Source organism: Pseudoliparis swirei, chromosome 9, assembly GCF_029220125.1.
Source record: "Pseudoliparis swirei isolate HS2019 ecotype Mariana Trench chromosome 9, NWPU_hadal_v1, whole genome shotgun sequence".
Lineage (NCBI taxonomy): Eukaryota > Metazoa > Chordata > Actinopteri > Perciformes > Liparidae > Pseudoliparis > Pseudoliparis swirei.
The window spans coordinates 68,504-81,254 of record NC_079396.1 but is presented as its reverse complement, the minus strand read 5'-3'; the positions used below and the strand labels follow the sequence as shown (position 1 = coordinate 81,254).

General features: G+C 47.0%; 1 protein-coding gene across 11 annotated transcripts in view; it reads left to right on the top strand.

The window, feature by feature from the left end:
- si:ch211-267e7.3 (ADAMTS-like protein 2) overlaps positions 1-12,751 on the top strand; it is a 62,000-nt gene that overhangs the window by 25,612 nt on the left and 23,637 nt on the right. For 9 of the 11 annotated variants that reach the window (XM_056424153.1, XM_056424157.1, XM_056424156.1 and 6 more), the window contains one exon: positions 10,543-10,878. The exons of the other annotated variants lie outside the window; for them this stretch is intronic. In XM_056424153.1, the coding sequence (XP_056280128.1) occupies positions 10,543-10,878 (336 nt within the window). The remainder of the gene's footprint in view (positions 1-10,542; positions 10,879-12,751) is intronic. 11 annotated transcript variants of the gene reach the window in all.

Genomic DNA, 12,751 nt, shown 5'->3' with positions numbered 1-12,751 from the left:
CCGCAACAACACAAGGAACTTGTTCTTGTCCATTATGTTTGAGAATAAAACAGTGGGCTGCACAACCACACTTGGAGGTAGAGCAGGTGAGGAGGCACGTTCTGTGATAAGAATACTAAAGGCCAAACAGTGTTTTTCATGAACTTTACAGATGGCTATGTACTCATTGCCAGCTAGAATGACAAGGGGGCCAGGGCCGGACCACTTAACTTCAGCTACCGGGCTCTCACATATAGCCTCCTGAGGCATGGTGGTGGGGAAAGGCTGAGCTTTAAGCTTGGATACCCCTACTCTCATGGATCAGAGATTACCTGCAACTCCCTCACTTGACGTAAAAGGTCTGACCTTGCGGACATTGGTGCCTACCAGAATAGGAATGTTGTCAGAACAACGGGGATCAGGGCACACCAAAGCAAGAATAGGGATTGACGTGGGGGTGTCAGGTGCCTTTTCTGGAAGCTCTAATTCCACCTGGATGTAGCCTCTATAGGGATAGCTGCTCTCTGATTCACTAAGGCCCCAAATGTCTAACCCACTGACTGGCTGCAAGGGCACATGGGATAGGTGCTTGGCATACCAGCTGTCAAAGATTATTGTCACTTGGGATCCACTATCCAGCAGAGCAGTGCAGGGTTTTCCATCCACTTTTACCCAGGCGGTGGAGGGTGGCCCTATCAGTCCCTCCGGTAGATGGCTGGTCTGTACTTTTACCCCACTTCTTCTCACATGGGCGTTATGGGGGTTTTCTCTAGTGGGGGAAGCATTTCTTTCCCTATTACCTATTCTCAGCTGTCGCTGAGCACGGATTAATTTCTGGATCATCTTTTGATAGTTTTCCGGCGCCCGACATTTCGTGGCAAAGTGCCCCTCCTCACCGCAACGGTAGCAGAAAAAGTCACTTGCATCTCCTTGCGGCAAGGCTCTCTCCCACCTGTGGTGGGGTGGAGACTCTGGACTAGATGGTGCTCTCTTCCATCGGGGGTGGGGTGTAGGAGCTTGAGTAGATCGGATGGACATAATTGAGACCTGTTTCCTCAACTTTTGAACATCATTTCTCAAGGCCTTGAGACTTGGAGACCTTCCATCTTCCCCTGAAGAGTCCGTCTCCGTAGTGCCTGCATGTTGTAGTGCAGGCCGCGACGGTGACGTTGCTGTGGACCAAGCTGTAAGCTCGTGGACTTGTGATTTCAGTTCTTGTATTTCAGCTCCAAGATCTCTTATATCTGCCTCAGCAGGTATCATAACAGTCTTCACATGCACTGATTTGATTGGCGTCAACTTGCGACGAGAAGCTTTATACTCTTCTTCAGTGCGTATCTCATTTAACAATTGTAAAAATGACGGTGGTTGCTGCCGTTGCTCCCGAAGCCAGAGGTTTAGGAGCATCATGTCCGATCTGGTGGCTCCTTTAATGAGTTGGTCCAGACGTGCTTTATCGGCTTGGACATGGCGCAAGCCTCCCTTTTTAACTACTTTGTTCAACAAGCTCTCCATTCTTCTCAGAAACTCGGAAAGTTTCTCGGAGGAGTGCTGACACAGCAGTCTAAAAGAAAAGTAAAGCTCTTCCCCCGTTTCCGGGGTTCCAAAAGTGTTCTCAATAACATCAATGTACTCTATAGGAGTGGCATCAGGGTTGTTGAATCGAACCGCTTGCAGGATCTCTAAGGCAGGACCCTTAACACTCTCCATGATCTTCATTCGCTTATCGCTGTCTGATCGATCACACTCATCTATCATCAGGCGCGCTTGCTCTATCCAGTTATCCAGCGGCTCTTCCCCAGCAGGGGTGGGGGTGACTCCAGAGAATATTCGCAATCTCCGGTACGAGTAACTGTCGCTGGTAGGTCTGGATGTTCTCTGCATTATATCTCCCACGGCTCTAATAATAGCTTCCGGCGTGGATTCTCGGAGGGGAAAACCTTTTTCAGGTTCCTGTGCCTCATCCCTTAGTGGGGCATTAGGGGACACCTTTTCCTCGTCAGAGGGTCCAAAAATCCTCCAAGGTAATAACCTGCCTTCTGGTAACACATCCAGAGGGAGGGCTGGTGTGTTGACCTTTTCTCTGCATTCACACAGAACAGTTAGACATTGACCTTGAGGGTCAAACACCCTTCCTCGGACCCTAACAATTCCCAGAGCTTTTATGGTTTGCAGAGTTTCTTCAATGAAGCTAACCTCAGTTTGCTCCTCCACATCCTTGACCAGTATGGCATGCAAAGGGTTAAGGTCTTCACCTTTACACCACTGCCATAGTTGTGCCATAATGCCCTTTCCTGATTTATATGTGCCTAAATAAAGTGTGTTTCTTTTTTATGTTTTTGTATATATATATATATATAGCAGTTTTAATTATACTCAGTTAAAAGTTCTGCTTATCTCACTTCCCCAAGGTGGTTTTCTGTGGTCAGAAACTAACAACTATATGCTCCCAGCAGTTCCCCCATTTTATGTAGCACCCCAACACTTTGAATTAGAAAGATGGGGTGGTTGGGTTCATGTCTCCATTATTATTGAGCATGATTTGAGTGATCAATTGGATCGACCATATAGGAAATTACCAAACTGACCCCAGATGACCGCTTTTAGTGAACACCATTTGTTTACTGATGTAAATGATATATCCAATAATACAATCAAAACAAACAAAACAATCAAACTAAGAAACCGGATTTCTCCAAACAAATTGATAACAAGATTCAAGATTCAAGATGTTTTATTTGTCACATACACACACAGGGTGTGCAGTGAAATGAAAGTGGCAATGCTCAGCAGGAATGTGCAAGGGCAACAAGTACACACTATTTACAAATAAAAAACAACACAATATTTACAGTAAGTGTGTGTGTGTGTGTGTGTGTGTGCCTAAGAGGGGCAGTTGTGTGGGTCTATGTGGGGGTCCTGGTGAGGTCGGAGTTCACAATCCTGATGGCCTGAGGAAAGAAACTCCGTCTCAGTCTCTCTGTTCTTGCAGCGTGACTACGGAGGCGCCTGCCTGACCGCAGCTGAAACAGTCTGTTGTTGGGGTGGTGAGGATCCTTCATGATCCTGCGGCTCTGGTTCTGCACCTCCTGGTGTACAAGTCCTGCAGGGTGGGAGTGTAGTTCCAATAGTGCGCTCAGCCGACGCACTACTCTCTGCAGAGCCTTCCTGTCCTGGCGGAGCAGTTGCCAAACCAGCCTGTGATGCTTCCTGTCAGGACGCTCTCTACAGCTCCAGAGTAGAAGGACTCAAGGATCCTCTGGGAAACTTTAAATTTCCTCAGCTGCCTGAGGTGGTAGGCGCTGCCTTGCCTTTCTCACCAGAGTGTCTGTGTTTGTTGACCATGTCAGATCCTCGGTGATGTGGACTCCCAGGTATTTATACCCGCTCACCCTCTCCACAGTAGTCCCGTTAATCCCCAGTGGTGAGTCGTCCTCTGTTGTTGTGCCTCCTAAAGTCCACAATCAGCTCCTTAGTTTTGGTGACATTCATGATGAGGCTGTTGTCCTGGCACCAGGGTGGCAGATCAGCAACTTCCTCCAGGTATGTCTCCTCGTCGCTGTCGGAGATCAGGGCCACCACCACTGTGTCATCCATAAACTTGATGATGGTGTTGGAGCTGAACCTGGCCACACAGTCATGTGTGTACAGGGAGTACAGTAGGGGGCTGAGGGCGCAACCCTGGGGGGATCCTGTGTTCAGGGTGAGGGATTTGGAGGTGTGTCTGCCCACCCTGACCACCTGTGGCCTGGCGGTCAGGAAGTCCAGGATCCAAGCACACAGGGGTGTTCAGTCCCAGCTCAGTCAGCTTGCCGGCCAGTCTGGAGGGGACTATGGTGTTGAAAGCTGAACTATAATCAATGAACAGCAGTCTCACATAGCCCCCCCTCTGGCTGTCCAGATGAGAGAGTGTGGTGTGCAGTACCTGGGAGACAGCATCATCCGTGGATCTGTTTGGGCGATAAGCAAACTGCAGCGGGTCCATGGAGGAAGGGAGGAAGGCGCAGATGTAGTCCTTTATCAGCCTCTCAAAGCATTTCATGACCACCGGTGAGGGCCACGGTCGGTAGTAATTCATACATGCTGGAGAAGCATTCTTGGGCACAGGGACAATAGTGGATCTCTTGAAGCAGGCGGGGACCACGGACTCAGCCAGGGAGGTTGAATATTGTGGTGAACACTGGAGCTAGCTGGTTAGCACAGGTCTTCAGTACTCGCCCAGATATGCCATCTGGACCTGCAGCTTTCCTGGTGTTCACCCTCAACAGAGCCCTCCTCACACTGTGCTCGGTCACAGAGGGTGTGTGTTCATCCCCAGCGGTAGAACTCACCTCGGCTACGCTAACGGTGTTGTTGTTAGCGGCGAGCTAGCGCTGTTGTTGCTAGCCTCAAACCGTGCATAAAATGAGTTCAGGTCGTCCGCTAGGGATGCGTCGGCACTCTCCATTGCGAGGTCTGCTCTGGTAGTTTGTAATAGTCCGTAGCCCCTGCCATAGGCGCCTGGTGTCGCGCTGCTCCATCTGTGATTCCACTCTGTCTCGGTACCTCCTCTTGGCCTTCTTCACCGCCCTCCTCAGTCCATAGACCGCTGCCTTGTACTCGTCCATGTTGCCGGATACAAGACCGGAGTTATAGGCAGCAATGCGGGCGTTCACAGCTTCACGGATGGATCTATCAACCCACGGCTTTTGGTTAGGAAAGACCTAACTTTTACCGTGGGGACGATGGTGTCCGTTAAGCGTTGCTATGAGGCTCATTGCTACTTCCGCAAACTCGCTGACGTCACTGGAACTGGATTGGATCATGTCCCAGTCGACAATACTCAGAGCGTCCTGTAGCTCAGCCTCTGATTGGTCAGACCACCGCATTCGTTCCTCGTCACTACCGCTTCCCGCGATCCTTTGTTTATACTCCGGAAGCAGAAAAATGGCGGCATGGTCTGATTTCCCTAACGGAGGAGAGAGACAGCCTTGTAGCCTCTCTTGAATGGCGTATAGCAGTGGTCCAACGTTCTTTCCCTCTGGTAGCACACGTAATGTGCTGGTGAAAGTTCGGCATGACTTTTTTTAGGTTTGCCTTGTTAAAGTCCCCAGCCACCACCACAGCCGCGTCGGGATACTTGTTCTGATGCCGACATAACACATCATGTAGGTCCGATAGTGCTACGTCGGTGTCCGCTTGTGGTGGAATGTGAGCGGCTGTGGTGATGACCGAGCTGAACACCGGAGGAAGGTAGAATGGACGGCATGAGATCGTCAGATGTTCCAGGTTCGGCGAGCAGGAGCGAGAAAGAGTCTTAATGTCCTTGGGGTCGCACCACTTGTTGTTGTCATGAAGCAGACCCCTCCACCCTTAGATTTACCAGACTCTTCCGTTCTGTCTGCACGGAAAACAGAGAAGGACTCGGTTGGGCATATGACTCGATCCGGCACCAGCGGGGTCAGCCAAGTTTCCGTCAGACAAAAGATGTTACAATCCCGCATGTCCCGTTGGAATCTGATCCTTGCCCTAAAATCATCCATCTTATTTTCCAGAGACTGGACGTTAGCAAGAAGGATGCTGGGCAAAGGTGGACGGTGGGCTTGAACTCTCAGTCTGTTCAATTCCGCTCCGTTTCCCTCGATGTTTTCGTCGTCTCCCCGTAGTAGCGGCTCCACTGTTGTTGTTGCGGTTCGCTCGTACAATCTCCGCCGGCCACGCTGGATCGATGGAAAAAGTGGACAAAAACCCTTGTTTTGCGCAAAAGTTTATGTCCAAAAGTGTGCTGCGGTCGTATGTTGTTAGTGCCGATGTGTTTGTGGCAAAGAAAATATTAAAAATAAACACAAAAACTAAAAGAGCGCACAATCTCCGCGGAGCTGCCGCGACGGCGACTGGACACTGCCGCGCCATCTCATTGATGATGATGGTGATTAATCACTTAATTTACCCCCCCCATTGGGCCCACATACACGCTCACACACACTCACGCTCCCCAACACGTTGCAGGCCTGTTGCAGCTCCTTCCTTCCAGCGCCGTCCTTCTTTCGAGTGCAGTGTCTTTCCGCCGCCGTGTCTTTCCGTAGCAGTGTCTTTCTGCAGCCGTGTCTTTCTGTCGCAGTGTCTTTCTGTAGCAGTGTCTTCCTGCAGCAGTACACACCTTCACACTTCATTCACCCATCATCTCTCCTTTCACCTTTTAACTTCTAAACCCCACCCCCACCAGGTGAGACCAATTGACACCGGTGTGCCCAATCAATCAATCAAGACAAGATATATATTGATCTTTGTGGCTTATTTATATTCTTATTTGTATTTCCCCCCAGGGCTACACACATACACAGGAGGGGGGGGGGGTAGTGTGTGGTGGTGGTGGCACAGTTAGGTAACACACATACACAGGAGGGGGGTGTGGTGGTGGCACAGTTAGGTAACACACATACACAGGAGGGGTGTGTGGTGGTGGTGGCACAGTTAGGTAACACACATACACAGGAGGGGGGGGGGGGTGTGGTGGTGGCACAGTTAGGTAACACACATACACAGGAGGGGGGGGGGGGGTAGAGTGGTGGTGGTGGCACAGTTAGGTAACACACATACACGGTTAGTGTGTGTCAGGGAATCCTGATCCAGACCCACTGCAGGACACATCACAGTATGACTCCCGTAGTCACTGTGACTCCCTTAGTTACGATGACTCCCGTAGTCACTGTGACTCCCTTTGTTACTATGACTCCCTTTGTTACTATGACTCCCGTAGTCACTATGACTCCCTTTGTTACTTTGACTCCCGTAGTCAGTATGACTCCCTTTGTTACTATGACTCCCATAGTCACTATGCCTCCCTTAGTTACTATGACTCCCGTAGTTACTATGACTCCCGAAGTTACTATGACTCCCTTTGTTACTATGACTCCCATAGTCACTATGACTCCCTTTGTTACTATGACTCCCGTAGTCACTATGACTCCCGTAGTCACTGTGACTCCCTTTGTTACTATGACTCCCGTAGTCACTATGACTCCCGTAGTCACTGTGACTCCCTTTGTTACTATGACTCCCGTAGTCACTATGACTCCCGAAGTCACTATGACTCCCGTAGTCACTATGACTCCCGAAGTCACTATGACTCCCGTAGTCACTATGACTCCCGAAGTCACTATGACTCCCTTTGTTACTGTGACTCCCGTAGTCACTATGACTCCCTTTGTTACTATGACTCCCGTAGTCACTATGACTCCCGAAGTCACTATGACTCCCTTTGTTACTATGACTCCCGTAGTCACTATGACTCCCTTTGTTACTATGACTCACGTAGTCACTATGACTCCCTTTGTTACTATCATACCTGCAAACTTGTCACCTTTCGGTGAAATTCACCGTTTTGAACTCAAAATAGGTCATCCACGTGAATCGTGGAGATCCGAAGAGTTTTTGTTTTTGGGGGCTCACCTGGCCCGCTGCCGTTGAGATTGCAGTGAGACGCGGAGAAAAGTGTGAAGTGTTGCTCTTCGCAATAAAACATCTTTGATGGGACGTGTCGAGTCTCGGCCAATCAGCGTCAAGATGTCAACATCGTTTGGGGGTTCAGGTTAGCTTGAATGTTAGCCGCTACATCTACTCCTGTCACGCTGCACGGTGTAGCGATGCTAACAAAGTACCCGTACGTTAAACACGATGTGATTTAGCATATTTTTAGTATCGATACTTCATTAAGAGAGCGATCAGAGCGCACGCGCTGCTCCGTGTCGAGCTGTCTGCGCACACTGCGCTGCGCAGCTCACAGCGAGAGAAGTGGCGGAGCTTAGAGACTTCGGCTTAAAAAATAAAAAGATGCCAGAAGTGAAATGTTTCAGTCTGTAAAGTTGTGTAACTCTCCAGCTGCTCATCCTGATGAACTGTGGATCATCTGGTCAGAGACTAACGCCTCATAGTGTATAATCAATGCTCTGATGGAACCATGTAGTTTCATTCATATCTGGCTGTATTAATACTCATATTACTGTCATTTGTTAAGTGTTGAAAAAGTTGGTAAAAACCTACAGATGTTTTATTTATTACTATTATAGATAAATATACCAGTCTCGTAATTATGGTACCATATTGTTTGTATGGTGTATTGAATTCTGGTATGGGGTATCATGATATTTATGGCAGGTATGTAATATGTATAGAAGTTATAATATGAGTATCGTGACAAACAGGTAGAGACAGAACAGATTCAGGGACAAGTCCATGAGGACTGTTCAGGCAAAAAAAAGGAAGTTGGTTCATGAATGACTTTAACCATATTATATATAATGACAATGTATATTTGTTATTACTATCATTATAGGGCTGAGTCAGAGCGGAGAACCTTTTGGTCTTAAACTGTTTATTATCATTATTTAGATTTGTGGTCAGAACAATAAAATGACTGTAGTTGTGGTTCTAAAAGCTTTGAGGCTTCAAACAACGTGGATGTGGTGTGGTGACAAAAAAAAAAAAAAGTCACCTGCACCCCCCGTTGTCACTTTTTTCACCCCTCGTGAGTTTGCAGGTATGTACTATGACTCCCGTAGTCACTATGCCTCCCTTAGTTACTATTTATTTATTTATTTATTTAGAGAATAAGGGACAGTGCATATTGATAGACAGTACAATGTACATGTAAATATGCCAGATCAGGGCTCCAGACTAACTTTTTTTTACTAGGAGCACAGTGGCCCCTAACTTAAAATTTTAGGGGCGCAAGCAGAAAGTTTAGGGGCGCACACAGGGTTTTTCCTGGGTCAAAATGGGTCTTGGTGCTCCCCAAAAAAAATGTTTGCAGCTGTGCACCGTCTATTCGTGCAGGCCGAGCTATTGAGTGAGTGATCAGCAGCTGGCCGCTCGGTCCATTCACGCACCTCACAGTTGTGTATTGATCAGACAAGAAGACACGCTTATCAACTCCAGTGTTTCCCCTACCATTATAACAGGGTGAAATCTCCACCCGCCACTCTGTAATTTTCGTCTACCCCCCCCCCCCCCCGTCAACAATTCTCGGCTCGCGTGACAGAGCGATGCGCGCACCGACATCGAAGTTCTGCCGTGATGCGCGCACACGGGTGAGCACACTCACCCCCCACCCATTGATTGAATGCATTCATAGAAAGCAGTTTGTTTTAGGAAGCGGAATCCAAAATAAATATTACTATGCAGCACGTTCTCTTTTCAATACCATCTAGGGTTTGATGATGTTATGATTAGAGATGCACCGATCAGGTTTTTGGTGCCGATCACCGATCACTGAAATCAGTATCTGCCGATCACCGATAATACCGATCACCGAGTCGATTGAAGCATTCTATTTATTGTGTAGCATTATTGCCTAGGACTATGAGGAAATACATATATAAAGCAACTCAAACATTAAAGAAATTACAGATTTCTTTAAACATTTAGGACTTTTACTTTGAAAATGTCCTAATTGATACATTAAAATTGTTTGATTGCTATTGTAGATTTCAGATATGTATGGAACACATCTGCATTATTCATTTCCTGGAACTCTTGGGTAATCTATATACAGGACTTTTCTTAACATACAAAAGTCTGACTTATTTTTATAAACTCTTCCTTGGTCCAGTAAAAATGTTTTAATATTAGCATAATTTAAGCTAAATCTCAGAAATGATCTATAAAGATACGACAGTTCATTGTTTACTTTTATATGTTCGTGTATGATTTGTCGACATCTTATTTTGATAAACGGATGTTGTTTCACGTGGTTCTTTCCGCTAACTTTGCAAAACCGGATGTTGTCACTTAGATCCTTCCGCTAACTTGATCAAAATCCTCGCGCGCTCCTGATCGAATGCGTTTACCGTGAGCATCAGTCTATAGGGGCTCAGACATGTGAGAGTCGGCTGAGTTGACCAAGAGATTCAACTCGGGGGACGGGGCGCCTTCGGTGGTGAGGATCCCCTCTGACCTCTCACTCTGCGGCCCTCGCCCTCGTTGCGTCTCCGCTGCGGTGCGCCTCTTTTCACACATTAGCCCCCCCCCCGCTCTCACACACAGGCCAGCCTTCTTCTTCTTCGGTTTTCGTCTCCTTTCTTCTTCTTCTGGAGTTAATGTCGGTTAGCACACCAGTCATTCAGGCATTACCGCTAACTATAGTGGGCTGAAGTGTAGAACAAGTTTGTCAGCAACAAAAATATTTAATTAAAAAAAAAAGAAATCTGCTAATTTACTGGTCGCGCATGCGCGAGTTGATGAAAAATTTACTCGCACTGTGTCTAATTTTAGGCGCAAAATGCGACCATTTGGTCGCAGTCTGGAGCCCTGCAGATTATAGCCGGGAGGCTAGTTTCCATCTGTAGTCCCTTGGCAGGTTGATGTAGTTTAAGAGTACAAGCAGAGTGAAATGGAAAGCACACATCACTTCACACGTAATGACAGAACAGCAATACAAAAGAAGAAAAGAAGATTAATAAAAAGGTGCATTTAGGACATTTGGATACCGTGCGGGTTAACTCTAATGGTCACAGGGCTGATGAAGTCTGAGCCATGCCTTCAGGTGGCCATTGAAGGTGACCAGGCTGGGGCTTTCCCTTATAGAAGGAGGTCGGCTGTTCCACATCATGCATCCTTTGAAGGTGACCAGGCTGGGGCTTTCCCTTATAGAAGGAGGTCGGCTGTTCCACATCATGCATCCTTTGAAGGTGACCAGGCTGGGGCTTTCCCTTATAGAAGGAGGTCGGCTGTTCCACACCATGCATCCTTTGAAGGTGACCAGGCTGGGGCTTTCCCTTATAGAAGGAGGTAGGCTGTTCCACATCATGCATCCTTTGAAGGTGACCAGGCTGGGGCTTTCCCTTATAGAAGGAGGTAGGCTGTTCCACATCCTGCATCCTTTGAAGGTGACCAGGCTGGGGCTTTCCCTTATAGAAGGAGGTAGGCTGTTCCACATCATGCATCCTTTGAAGGACAGCACATTTTGCCCAAACAGGGTTTTTCTAAACGGGACCTCACAGTCCCTGTTTGTGACAGCTCTGGTGGACAGAGTGGAGTTAATAGATCTATGTTTGATAAAGGTTTTAAGGGGGGGTGGCGCTAGGCCATTTAGTACTTTGTAAATCAAACAGGCCGAAGTGAATTTTCTAAAGTTATTAAAACTTAACATGTTGTATTTGGTTAAAATATAGCAATGATGATACTTAAAAGGTTTTTTATCCAGTATTTTCAATGCTTTTTTATAGAGTAGTTCGACCGGTTTAATAATTATTGAGCTTGTCATAGACCAACTGGTTAAGCAGTAGCTCACATGCGAAAGTATCATAGAATGTAAAAACAGCAAAGCAGCATTAGTCGATAGAGAGTTTCTTATTTGTTTGAAATCATGTATATGGGAATTTATGGTTTTCGACATCATTTTAACATGGCTCCTAAAGGAGAGTGTGGAATCAAGCATAATGCCTAAGTATTTGAACTCATTAACAACATTCAGTTTCTCAGTTCCCAAAAACACATTAGAATGTGCAACAGTTAAGGATTGCTTAGAAAAGAACATACACACTGTTTTTTTAGTGTTCAATGAGAGACAGGACCTGGTGAGCCAGCCTTGAATATGACTCAGAGCAGTAGAGAGCACTCGTGCTGCCTCCTCACTATTTTTGGCCACCGTAAAAATGACCGTGTCATCAGCATACAGCTGAACATCCACATTGAAGCAAGAGTCAGGTAAGTCATTAATATAAAGAGAGAATAAAATGGGCGCCAGTATGGATCCTTGGGGGACCCCTACTGGGCAGCTCAGGTAAGAGGAGCTGACACCATCAACCACAGTACATTGTTCTCTATGGGATGAATAAGATCCAAACCATTTGATGGCTTGATCAGAGAAGTTAAAGCCTAACAGTTTGCTTAGTAGCACATCATGGTTAAAGGGTACCTGTAGCCCAAAACAACAACGTGCTACATCCATTAGGCGCATCAAATAAATCATATTTTCCCCGCCGCTATTGTCAACAAGTCACGCATAGCCCGAGGCTTTACATTTCTTTGTCAACATTCCGAGTCCGTGAACGCTTCAGGGCGCAGACATCTTGCCAGTTATTTACTCATGTCAAAGGTCACTATGACGTAGAGTCGTTGAAAGGAATTCAGCCCATCCGGAGCCACTTCTACACGCGAATATTAGTAATAATCACACCAACTCTGGTGATCGCAAATTAGCCTACATGAAACAACTGGCAAACTTACCGATTTGACAGTTCTCCCTCGGGTGCAGGCCCCCGAACATGTCGGCCGAACATTGCATCAATGAAAGACATCTCCAGCGCTGGCTTATGCGCGATGTAGCTATCAAGCTCACTCTTTTGTGTGAAGCAGATGAGGTCTAATGACACTATATCATCGGACATAAGTTTGTGTTCTTTACAACAAATGCACACTGTCTGTTTTTTGTGGCACACATTTCCCACAACTGCACCAAACGTCCGCCGACTTGCGTGCACGGTCCGCACGGTGAAGCATCTGGACCGGCGGTCCTTCGGCATCAACTTCATCAGAATCATCGCTATCATCGCTGTCACAATTCACTAAATGGGGATAGTCTGCTTTTAATGGTTCATACAAGTATCCAGTTGCTGAATCTGACAATCTTTCATCGTCCATATTTCGCCCGTTTTCTATATTATTATCAAGTTCTCAGCATTTGTTTGCGAGCGCTCGACGTTGTTTACATTGGTTTCTGAACACATCCGCTGTGGCTGGCTGTCGATCTATCAACGATGTGACGTCACACCACCGGCGCCATATTCAAGCA